We start from the raw sequence: 13,527 nt of genomic DNA, 5'->3' as shown, positions 1-13,527 counted from the left end.
ATCTAACTATCTAACTATACTATTAACGCAAGATGATTTTTCTACATGACATCATTTTGGGCCTCCAGATAGAATGTCACATAGATGCCATGTGAGCATTTTCCTATTTTATCATCTTTTCTTCTAAACACAATATAGGGCACATATCCATTTAGTTATGTTATAACACATGAACTGATTTTCATGCTAGAACAATGACCCGGTTTCTCCTCAAATAAATCTATTTTTATATGGCAATAAGACTTTGCAAAATTTTAAAAAACAAGTTATTGCGTGATACAATTCTTGGATCCAAAACCTCATGTTTCAAACTAAAAATGATTATCGACTCCACTTAAGTGGTTATTTTGTCGGATTTCTTGACTTAGAAATGATATATCGTTAATTCACTTATAATTAATACTAGCAAATCATTAAACATTTAAGTCATAATTCAATGTTGTATTCAAAGAGGTTTTTAGAGATTAATTGTAAAATTTTGTTTGTTATTATTTATATCTTATGAATTCATAAAGTATACTATCATGTATTTTATAATATATTATTATATTTAACTTTTTTGTTGTTTTTTAACGCGTGTATCTCTCGGGCTATATTATAGTTATTATTTAGTTTAGAATGGACATTATGGTTGGGGTTTAATTGGCCATTAAACACGTGCATATGCCTATAGTTATTGACACTGTCCCACTTCTTTCTATTATATAACATGTCCACTCTTTTCATAGGATAAGCAAATTAAACCATCTTTTCCATTTTCATCTTTCACTTTCAAAATCTTCTCTCTCTCATCTCTGTTGTGACTTAACATATTACCTAGAGATCTTACAAGTTAAGCATATATTGTAAGAACTAGGTACTTGAGTATAGGCTCTTCTTTTTCTGAAATTAGGGTTAAGATGGTGAAATTTGAGAAGAAGAAGAAACAAAACAACAATGGTAACATGGGCGTGTTAGGAGTTGGGATGAAGAAAGGGCCATGGACGCCGGAAGAAGACCGAAAGCTACTGTCTCACATTCAACAATTTGGGCATGGAAGTTGGCGATCTTTGCCTGCTAAAGCCGGTAACCGTGTGACCTAGTTTGATTCCCATGCATGCATCTTAATGTTACATGTGTTTTTATCCTAAATATTAAGTATTTTGATGATATGTAGGGCTTAAGAGATGTGGGAAGAGTTGTCGGTTAAGATGGACGAACTACTTGAGGCCGGATATCAAGAGAGGAAAGTTTAGCATGGAAGAAGAAAGGACAATCATTCAACTTCATGCTCTACTCGGTAACAGGTACGTTTTTATTAGGGTTGTAGCGAATGTACTCACCTTGCTCTTTTTACTTGTTGCACTCTTTCTCCAGCTCCTAACACCGACAGTAGTTTCCTATTTTCAAGGTAATATGTAAGTTTTGTTTAGGGTTGTAGGTCTTTAACTTGTTGCATTAGGTCTTTAACTCTCCGTGCTAGTAATATTTTCTCATTTGCATAGTAAAAGGAAAATAAAACATTTGATTTGATGTTTTAAACTTAGGATCCGAACCTTTTGATTGTTTGTGCTTAAGATCTCCTAGGGTTACCACTCGGTAACCTTAGCTAGGGGTAGTTTTTTTTCTTTCGCGTAAGAGTTTTATATATTAAATTATTACTAATTAGTTGAAAATTGGCAAGCAAGAAGCTAGGTAAAATGTTCTCTGCCTAAAAAGTTATTGTTGCTAATGTTACACCTTTACATTTAGATGGTCAACTATCGCTGCTCACTTGCCAAGAAGGACTGATAACGAGATCAAAAACCACTGGAACTCTCACATCAAGAAGAGGATGACTAAAATGGGCATTGATCCAATGACCCACAAGCCAAAGAATGGCACCCAACACTTGAGTTCCACCTTGAACCACATGGCTCAATGGGAAGCCGCTCGGCTTGAGGCAGAAGCTAGGCTTGTTCAAAAGCCCAAGAACCACTTAACCCAACCATCCACCCTTGTTGCACCTTCTCTCCATGAGAATCAGAAAACACCCACAAAACTTATTCCACCACCACATCTACCATGCCTTGATGTCCTTAAAGTATGGCAAGGAAACTTATGGTCAAATTACTCTATCAACAATGAAAGTCTCCAATCGCTCATCTCGACCTCAAATGCTTCCGTTGCAACACCCGTCGTGCCATTATTAAGTTCATGTGATCAAGTTCCTACCACTAAACACGATGACCAAACCGAAACACAAATGGATCCTTTTGAAGATTTCGCATACGTTGACGATGCAAATAACTTTGTCAATGGAGATCCTTTCTGGGAAGAATTTGTTGATCTTCTGGATGGTGGTTGGAAAAACATAACCAATAACTTTGCCATGATCACTTCACCACCAGCTTCTCCTGTGTGCTAATAAATTATCTTGGTGACCAAGAGTGGTAATAAATGATGGAAAATGTGTTCAAATTGTGGCTTCATTTATGTGTTAGGGAAAAATGTGTAACACTAGCATGGCTATGACTTTAAGGGTAGACCAATAATAATGTACTTTAGAGTTTTAAATTTCTAGCTTGATGGAATTCTTTATAGTGACAGGTCTACTGCCTGCATGTTAGACAAAAAAAAGATGGTACGCTAATACATAGTCATCTACTCATCTTCTTAGCTAGATTTCTATTTTTTAAGCGAATATATTAAAACAAAAACGTGAAACTCCTTACAAGTTGCTAGAAGCCCAAGAAGTACAACAAGAAAAACAAAACACAATTAAGTCCAACCCAAATAAGATGACAGGCTTATGAAACAAAGTTAACAAAATTAAACCTATACCAAGCTTCCAAATATACCCAAAGTCTACGTGCCTTGATTCTAAAAAAAAAATCTCTTTTAACATCCGCAATTACCCTTGAGATCATATGTTCTTTACCTGTAAATATTCTCTCATTTCTCCACTTCCAAATCTTACACGTTGTTTACCCTTAAATATTCTCTCATTTCTCTACTTCCAGATCTTGACAATTTCTCTAATATTCTCTTTAACATCCACAATATATCTCCGAGATCGTATGTTGTTTACCTGTAAATATTCTTTCATTCTCCACTTTCAAATCTTCGAAGATTTGGAAGTGGAGAAATGAGAGGATATTTATGGGTAAACAACATACAATCTCAGGGGTAATTGCGGATGCTGAAGAGAATATTAGAGAAATTGTCAATAATTTGTCGGAAATGGATTTAATTAGCTTGCTACGACATTCCGACAAGTCTCTTTTATGTCACTGTGTTGTAGGAAACTTGTGCAAAATTTTAAGGTTTTTTTTTGTTTTTGATTTTAGACAAAAAGTTGTGGAAAATTAGTCAGAAATTTTGAGTTGTGGAAAATTGCAGAAAATTTTTGTAGCAAATTGAGAGATTTTCTAGTAGTGACACTGGTACTTAAAAAATTGCTTAAATAGCCTCTTTCTTCTCCTTTGTTAATTGTTGCTAGGTAGCGAAACTCAGATAACTTATGAACGGAATCCGTATTCGCAGCATGAGGCCATTGGATCCACATAAAAATTACAGAAAAAACCATCCTTGCGAAGCAACAGTTTCATCACGTGGTCATTATATCTTTTGAGCCAAGCGTCATTCTCGTTGCAATTCTATTCAACTCGGCCTTCAAACGGTAATAGAAATTCAATTGGTAATCTAAGACCGTTTATATTAAACATGCAACAGTTTAAGATGATATGTTTACATTAAGAAACCTTCCTGACAGGTTTTTGAAGGATGGCGATGTAATATATGACGTGAGCATGGTAAATTTAATATCAAATCTAACGATATCATTGGCAAGTAAGGTGATGTCTTTTCCCATAAATGAAAACTCAATATTTTCCATAAAAAGAGTAAAAAACCTATAAATAGAGTAGCTTGTGAATTTATAGAGGCGATCGATCGACCTTAAGAGTGCCACCCAATAGCGTATCCGCCCGCCTTTTGAAGCATTATAGGCTGTGTCGCCGCCCACGTGGCAACCATTTTCGTACCTAGTATAGTGTTAAAGGATACGGTCGCGACGCATGAATTTTTAAATTTTTTTAGTATATATGTGATGTAATCTCAGGCTAACACCTAAATTTTTTGAAACCGCCCCCTAGAGGTTTTTACCCCCCCCCCCCCCCCCCACCCCACGGAAATGCTGATAACAACTCTCAAGATAAATATAATTATATAAGGTAATAAACTAATTAACAATTATCAAACAACTAAGCTCATTTTAAACAATTAAACAAATAATCTTATTTTAAATAAAACTCATTATTCATTAACCAATATATCCAAATACCCCATAATAATTTTAAACAATTAAGCCCAAACACTAATTAACACACCATTTCTTACAATTAAAATTGATCTAATAAAAAATTATAGAGAGCGAAGTTTTTTTTTTATTAGCCACCCTTATCCACAAGTTGACTTATTAAACAAAAAATTCTATTGATGATTATGTGAACTCCTTCGGTAGTTGGTTGTAAGGGTGTGTATGAGTTGATTTTGGCATAAGAGGCAAGTTCTAAAACTCAACAAATTGAAAATGAGGGCATACATGAAATGAAAATGAGGACATACCTCAACAAATTGGCTCAAATCCCTGAAAATAGCACCATTTGTTTTAGATGTATATCGTCATCTAATAAAAAACAAAGTAATTTTGGGTCTTAATCACTTATAACTAGTATGGACAAATAATGCCATCTTTCCATAGAATCAGTTAAAAATGCTACTAGGGTTCATTATTTATGTTTTAAAGTAGGACAATTGATGTCAAGCAAACTTTGAAAATGATTTTATGATGAAAACATTAAGAAATTAACACGAATAAACTTTTGTTGTAAAAACTATTAAAGAAACGATGATCACACTTCAAGTTTCACGTTATGGACGAACTGATTAATTATAATTCCTACCAATTGGAAAACCACGTAGACATGATTTGTTTAGTATGAATGATAAGTAATTAAAAGAGACTTTATTTGGTTATGCAGCTTCATAGAACTCAATCCGACCAATTGACACAACTGACTACGATCTAGTTAACTACAAGCGCACATAATAAGACTTAATAATAGTCACTAGTCAATGGTAAATGATTCAATGACTATAAAAACTTAATCCTAAATGTTGATGGATTCAAACCAATTAACGGATGATAAAAAGTAAATCCTTGATAAACAACTGTTTAAACAATCAAAACAAAAGTAAAAGCTTGATTAACCAAAACTCATATCCAAACATAGATAGAAATCATAAAATAATCAATCTTACTTAAACCCTACACTTGAAGAAGTCACGAGTGATTTAGCCTTGGCTCTACATCACGATTAACTTGATTGTTGATTGGAATCTTGAAACCATAGAAGAATTGATGATTGAGAGGTTTTATTTTAGTATGGAATAGCTCCCAAATCGTCCAAGGTTACTAGGTATAAAGAAGTTATGACTGAATATAAAAAAGAGGCTTAAATGCCTATGAAAATAACAAAGTCTAAAACAATGGCCTACGACCCCCTGATACGCCCAGCCATGTCTGTTACGACCAGGCCGTAAGCCGTGCCCTGCACCAAAATTCCCAGTTTTTTGTTTTCTTGCTGCTCGCTTACCGGTATGGCCCTCCGTTTGCTTCCCTTCATTTGTAACTTGATTATTTACCATGATGAACGTTCCGAACTAACACGTTTAAGTACCAAACACCTACACATATAAAAACTCAGAAAGCAATTGTGTTCGATATATATAAATAACTAAAATACACGATATTAAACACTAAGACAACCTTTTACTAACACATCATTTGTTATAGCGTTTTGTTTGTAATAATGGCATAGTACTGTTTTAGTTCACTATAAAGTGTTATAAGCTTTATGTTTTATTGAATGATGTTATGGTGTTTAAGTTATATATATATATATATATATATATATATATATATATACATATATATACATATATATATATATATATATATATATATATATATATATATATATATATAAAAGGGGCGGTTAACGTACGCTAATACACTATCGTACATTACGTACGTGAATATCCAGAACGTACAATTATACGCGATTAAATTTTTAAATACAATTATACGCCACGATACGACAGTTATGAAAAAGGGTATTTCCGTCCAGAACGTCCAACTATACTCCCCAAATTTATTCTTCAATTCCCCAAATCCCTTGTTCTTCAAAATTCATCAATTGATTCATCGAGTGTCCATCCATATCAATATAATTCAACCGTTGATCGGTATTAAACTAATTTGCAGGTCGATAACAAACTAATTGAGTTATATGACCCTAAAAATGTTCGTTACCAGCAAATAAAAACCTCAAACCCTAATACGTTCTGCTTATACGTTCTGCTAATACATCCTACTAATACTTTCTGCTAATACATTCTACTAATACGTTCTACTGCTAATACATTCTGCTAATACGTTCTACTAATACGTTCAAATCTTAAACGTTCAATGTCAAAAACCTATCATCCAGAACTCCAAATTGATCGATTGAAGCTTCAAATTGATGATTAATTGAATCGATTTCAAAGATTAACCGATCAATTGGCTCCAATTTCAATTTGTTGATGGCGCCGGCGAGCGGAATGGCGCCGGCTTCGGCGATTAAAGGGCGGCTTTCGGTTTAGGAATCTTAATTACTCAACAAAAACGGTTTATGGAAACAGAGTATAATAGAAACCGTTTCTAAATTTAGTAGCGGCGTTGGCGTTGAATTTTTAAAGGATGTTAAAAGACAATTCTACCCTTATGTTAAATTACGATATCAGATTGTAAATAGTTACATTCTACGTTCAATATACTCGGGACGTCATGTACGATAAACCATTAGTGTATTATATCTTTTATGTGTGTGTGTGTGTGTGTGGTAAAGTTAAAATACAAAAGACAACAAAAATGAGAAGGGTGAGAAATAATCTAATCCATTGATCTTAGATTTAAATGGTGGAGATTAATTTAAGAAAATAAATTGATTAAAATGGCATAAAGGTAATAACCCACTTTTGTTGACTTTCTCTTTACACATGCAAGGCACATGTTAATTCCCCCACCATTTTAAAATGTCCATAATTTTTTCATGCAACATTATTTAAAAAAAAATCACTATAATAACAAGCGTTTTTTTATCTTTAATATGAGTACCATATTGTTATATAAAAATAAAAAAAATTGTGGGTTTTTAATATTGTGTTATTGATTGTTCATTATGATTTTTAATAGGGTTTTCTATGCATTGTGTTATAGATTTTGGTCATTGTGTTATCAATTGATACTCATATTAAAGATAGCAATTAAAACAAGATTATATCATTGTGTCTTTTTGTTTGTCATCGTGTCTTTATGCTAATTATTTGTCTGACTACTTATCATTGTGTTTTAGTCATTGTATATTACGTTCGTGTCATTGTGTAATATGCAGTTTCCATTGTGCTTTACATTTCAGGTCATTGTTTTATATGTATTCACCATTATGTTTTACGTTTTTGATCATTGTGTTATATGTATTCATCATTGTGTATTACGTTTCATGTAATTGTGTAATATGTATTCAATATTGTGTTTTATGTATTAGATAATTTATTGTTATTTTATCATTATATTTACGTATTATTATTACACAACCATATTATTAGCATTTAAAAAAAACACAATGATGATTTGAAAGACACAATGACAAAAATCACAATAACAAACAGAAAGACACAACGACGAAAAGACACAATGACACAATGACGTAATATTTTTTTTTAATTTTTATATAACAAAGTGATACTCATATTAAAGATAAAAAAAACGCTTGTTATTATGGTGAATTTTTTTTAAAAAAATAATGTTACATGAAAAAGTTATGGACGTTTTAAAATGATTGGGGAATTGACATGTGACTTGCGTGTTGAGAGAGAAAATATGCAGTATTACTTTTATACCATTTTACCTTTGGTCCCCACTTGATACATCTATGGCTTCTCACACTTCTCATTTTTGTTGGCTTTTGTAAAATAACTCAACTATATATATATATATATATATATATCCTAAAAGAACCTTTGGCAAATTAAGAACTTTGAAAACTATTTTGGAACACTAAAAAAAACCTCTAATAAAATATTTAAAAAAATTATAAAACAAAAAAAAGATGAAATTTTTAAAAAAGTAAAAAAACCCAACAATTCTTATATTTCATTCCGGTTTTATTAAAAAAACCGATTTTTTTATTCGTATTATACATATACATGTATGTATACTTTCATTTAATTTCTAGTTTATGTAATGTACATATATATATGTATATTATCATTTACCTTAAATTATAAATATGTGTATTGAAAAAACATATGTGTACATATATTTATATTATACATATATGTATAATTTAGCTAAATCGAGACTTCTTTTAGAAACCAGGATGATAAGTAAGAATTTTGGTTTAAAACTTTTTTTATTTTTGTGTTTTTTTTGTTTTATGATTTTTTTTTATTTTTGGGTTTTTTGTGGTCCAAAATAGTTCTCATAGTTCTCAATTCTCAAAAAGTTCCTGATCATATATATATATATATATGTGTGTGTGTGTGTGTGTGTGTGTGTGTATTATTATTATTATTATTATTTATTTATTTATGAGACTTCGTTTCAAATTAACAATGATATTTTCATGCGTAGAAAATAAACGAGTTTGTCAACAGCACATGTTGAGTGAGATGATCACCAGATTTTGACATAACAATAATATATATGAAAAATAAATGATAAATGATAAATGTTAAATTCACAAACAAACATATGTGATAATAATCCATCAAACCATAATAAACCATATACAAACCAAAGACTTGCTAGTGTGCCATTGAATCGTTGCAAAGTGAATCGGGCATTGATTATAATGACTGAGATTGTCGGTTTACCTTTGCCAAGCGAATTGGGCTTTGGCTACTAAGACGGTCGTATGATCATACTATAATGAGAATATGTTGGACCTTTCCAAATGCGATAAAGTAAAGACATGTAAGGCCCCGTTACCGGTAACTGTGACATCTGCCCCGATCCGACCCGACCCAGGTACCCGTTTCTCTGACCCGATCTCTCTTTTATTATTTAATATTTATACTTATATTTTACTTTTAATAATACTATATATTTTCCTTCCCGCCTCTCTCTCTCTCTTTCTTTCCGCCGTCCCGTCCCTCTTCCTTCTCTCTTTCCGCCTTCTTTTCCCTCTTGTCGCCGTCCCGCCCTTACGCCTTGTTTCCCTCCTCTTTGCTTGTCCTTTGGTTCTTCCCGCCTAAGGATGTCTGCAGCTCCACGCGCCAGACTCCTTACATGGAAGCCTGCGTGAAGACATCTTGTTCCTGCGATGCGTGAAGAGAACTCTTCTCGCAGCGCGCTAAGAATGCATGTTCTTCCCGCAATGCGCTAAGAATGTATGTTCTTCCCGCGATGCGCTTAGAATTCTTGTTCTTCACGCAGCACGCTAAGGATTTGTGATTCTTCCCGCAGTGCGCTAAGGATTGTTGTGCCAGCCTTCGCGCTCGCGCACTCAGCCTTCCCGCGCTTAACCCTTGTATCTTCTGTTTAAATCTAGCCGTTTGCTTTTGTGTTGTCTTATCTTCTGTGCTGTTGACCTAACCTATCTAATGTCTGAATAGTTACTTTCGGCGCAGCATGCGTACCAACCCCCATTGGTTGGTAGAAAAAGTGACTGACATTATCTTTTGAGATCTGCTTTTGCCATGCTTGACCAGTACCTTTATCTGACCCGCCATGCCTGTTACTGTTCCCTGTCAGCTTTATCTTGCCCCCTGCAGCTGCCATATCTTTTGATATCTTTTGCTTTTGGAATCTTTTGCTTTTTGAGATCTTTTCCCCTTTTCTAGGGATTTTGTCTCCTAGGGTTTTTCTATAAATAATAATAATATTTCATAACACATCACACACAAAACACTTAATCTCTCCTGTTCTCTTGCTCCTTGCTCTCTCTGCCGTCTTCCTCTCTGCCTCCGTCTTCCCCCTTGTTCTTCCTGCTTTTCCGGTAATATATATTATAATTTACTTATTAATTATGCTAACTTATAATCAAGACTTAAAACAAATCATTAAAACAATAATCTTATTTATAGGTTAACTTGTGCTTGTTTAAAGTTGGTTCTTGCTTTATCTATCACCGCATCGTTTATCATGTGAGTTATCTCGTATCTAATCCCTTTTTATTTTAAATGCTTTGGGATGTTCATGTGTTCATACAAAACTTGAGTCTTAAACTTGTTTATGAACTTTAGTCGCGCAGTATCCCATGTGTTGAGGACGTTTACTTGGCTGTTTATTTGTATGTGTGTATCATTAACCGCTTTGTTCGGCCTATTCCGCAGTTCCGTTGGTACCATTAGTTGAACACGGGAGACCTATCGTTTACGGTTTTCTTTGTTTACACTTGCACAGATGTTTTCTCGTTTTTATGCTCAATTGGGAGCATGGATTGAACTATGATCTATGAACTATCTTAGGCTTGATCACAATCTGATTACACCCTTGTTAAACTCTAGACATACACGTGTTGCGCGCAGATTTACTGTGATTATCTATGATTATCTATTAAACTTGATTTCTCACCAACACGCAAGTGTTTGACGTTTATTTTAACACATGTTCAGGTTTGCAGTAGCTGTTTTGGAGCTTGTGGACACGTAGGACGTTTTTACTTTTGGACCTAGAATTAAAATGTATCAAGACAAGTTAATGTTGTTTGAATGTTATAATTTATAATATATTGATTTATGTTTGATTTATGTTCTTCATTTTCCCCGCTGCGCGTGCGCGATAAAATGTGTATTAATAAATATTGACACCAATAGTGACGCGAGTAATGAAGCAATATGTGGCGCCCCGATGTATAATCCGCCTTTGGTCGGGGTGTTACAGATTGGTATCAGAGCTCGTTGACTTTAGGATAGGTGGTTAGACGTAACGGCCTAGAATACCTAAGAGTCCCTTCTCGCGCATGAGAGAAATCTCATGTTTGCGCGCTTATTGTTAATTACTCGTTATTTATGAATATGCTCGCGCTTGCGCAGTATATGATTTTATGTTTTATTTCGCGATATTTCGATTTTTGTTGAATTTCGATTTTTATTGATTTTACTTACATATTCGTTTGTTGGGATTGAAAATCCGAAAAGTCATGGTGATACATGAATAGTTGATTTTCAATTTCCATTTACGATTATGTTCTGAGGTTGGAGACTTGAAAAGTCATGGTGATACATGAATTGTCAACCTCCAATACTCATTTTCTTGTATGTTTTATATTGAGGATTGAAAAGTCATGGTGATACATGAATCGTCAATCTCCAATACTCGTTTGCCCGTATATTTTAAATTGGGAATTCGGAAAGTCATGGTGATACATGAATTGTCGATTCTTGATTCGAATTTGTTACCTTTATTAAAGTCTGCATTTAGGATCATTTATTTTACTTTAACTTTTGATAGTATCTAACTCTGCGAAACCAAGCTTTATAAAGTTAAACTTTGCGATAAAAACCAAGATATTAACTAAAATTAAAACTTTTATAGAATGCCTCCGCTATCTCGCCGATTTCAGAGAAGAGAAGCCTCGCGCATGCGTAGACAGCAACGTTCCCAGGAAATGGCCGCCGCAATAGCCCAAGCTTTGAGCCAAAACAATACCAATACCTCCAGTTATAACATTAAGTCCTTTAATGCGGGTAACCCTCCGAAGTTCACAGGTCTTGAAGGAGCCACCGTGATGCTCCAATGGCTTGAGAAGATTGAAAACACTTTCCTCCATACCCAATGCCCCTCAGAAAGACGAACCCTATATGCTTCCAGTGTCCTGGAATCCAGAGCGCTTACATGGTGGAATGGAGTAGCTCATGCGCGTGGCGCAGAGGCTGCTTCTAGCATGACATGGGAGGAATTCAAGGAAATTCTTACGCGAGAATTCTGCCCTCCCAACGAAGTTAAGCGCCTGGAGGAAGAATTCTGGAACTTGAAGCAATACAGCGGTGAAGCGCGCGAGTACGCGACGCGCTTCCACGAGCTAAGCTTACTGGTCCCTCACCTTGTTACCCCTTCCCGCCGAGCCATCGAGAAATTCCTTGGGGGTCTCCCCATGGAAATTCAAGATTCTGTATGGGCCAGAAACCCAGTAACCCTCTCTGACGCCATCGAATTGGCCGCTGTGCTCAGCGACAACCATGTCAGAGCAGGAACCCTGTTCCTGCGGGGAACTGAGAAGACCAAACCCAAGACTGTCCCTGAACCAACAGAAACCAAACCAGAACCCTCAAACCATAACCAGAAACGTAGGCGCAGACAAGCCTATGCGCTTACCAACCCGCCCATTGTCCAGCAACCCGCTTACCAACCTCCAGTTTACGCGCCTAACCCACTGTCAACCTACCCAGCACCTCCTGTAGTCCACAACTATGCCTTAACCAATCCAGCACTTCCTGCCCCGCCAACTAAGAAACCTTACACAGGAAACCAACCCTTTTGCCCAACCTGTAGACTTCATCACCCACCTCAAGTCCCGTGTCGACAATGTAACCGATGTGGCCGCGTAGGTCACTCCGTTGAGTACTGTAGAACCCCTCCCTCCAATCCGATTGCGCCAACACCACCAGCCCACCCGCAGAACCCACAGCCAACTTACCAAAACCCACGACCCAGATCGTGCTTTAACTGCGGTGATCCAAGTCATTTCCGGAACGCGTGCCCAAGGCTACAAGTTCAGATTACTCAAGCGAATCCGGTGAACCAAATTTCGAACCAAGTGACGCGTGGCCGAGCTTTTAACATAACCGCGCACCAAGCGCAAGCGAATAACGACGTAGTTAATGGTACATTTTTGCTTAACGGATTTTATGCATCTATGCTTTTTGATACTGGCGCCGATCGAAGTTTTATTTCTCGCGCCTTCGAACAGAAGCTTGCGCGACCGCGCGATAACTTAAAAGAAGATTTTTCAGTTGAATTGGCTAATGGCGAAACTGTTTTAATAAACTCGGTAATTAAAGATTGCACGCTTAACCTTAACGAAAACGATTTTCTAATCGACCTCATCCCTATGCCTCTTGGAAGCTTTGATGTTATCATTGGTATGGACTGGCTCTCGAAGAATCGCGCCGAAGTTATTTGCGCCAAGAAATTGATTCGCATACCTCGAGAAAATGGTGATCTTCATATCTACGGCGAAAAACCCTCCAGTGGTCTTAAACTTATGTCTTGCGCCGAAGCCCAAAGACTCATGCGGAAGAAGTGTATTGCATTTCTAGCCCATGTGGTTAAACCCGATGAAGGAAAGAAGCTTCGCGATATCCCTGTTGTGCGTGATTTTCCTGAAGTTTTTCCTGATGATCTTCCTGGTATCCCTCCCGCTCGTGAAGTCGAGTTTCGTGTTGATCTTGTCCCTGGTGCTTCCCCCGTTGCTAAATCTCCTTACCGTCTTGCACCCGCTGAGATGCAAGAAT

General features: G+C 35.8%; 1 protein-coding gene across 1 annotated transcript; it reads left to right on the top strand.

Moving 5' to 3' along the window:
• The first annotated feature begins 670 nt into the window (after positions 1-670).
• LOC143626006 (transcription factor MYB17-like) lies at positions 671-2,543 on the top strand. Its single transcript, XM_077096206.1, has 3 exons — positions 671-1,065; positions 1,157-1,286; positions 1,732-2,543. Exons 1-3 carry the CDS (start codon positions 900-902, stop codon positions 2,384-2,386), a joined length of 951 nt encoding a protein of 316 aa, XP_076952321.1. The 5' UTR covers positions 671-899; the 3' UTR covers positions 2,387-2,543.
• The last annotated feature ends 10,984 nt before the right edge of the window (positions 2,544-13,527 follow it).

Source organism: Bidens hawaiensis, unplaced genomic scaffold, assembly GCF_021521415.1.
Source record: "Bidens hawaiensis isolate Kalapana, Puna unplaced genomic scaffold, B.hawaiensis_p1.1 tig00004282_1, whole genome shotgun sequence".
Classification (NCBI taxonomy): Eukaryota; Viridiplantae; Streptophyta; class Magnoliopsida; order Asterales; family Asteraceae; genus Bidens; species Bidens hawaiensis.
The sequence above is the reverse complement of the archived record's forward strand: the minus strand, read 5'-3'. Positions and strand labels throughout refer to the sequence as shown.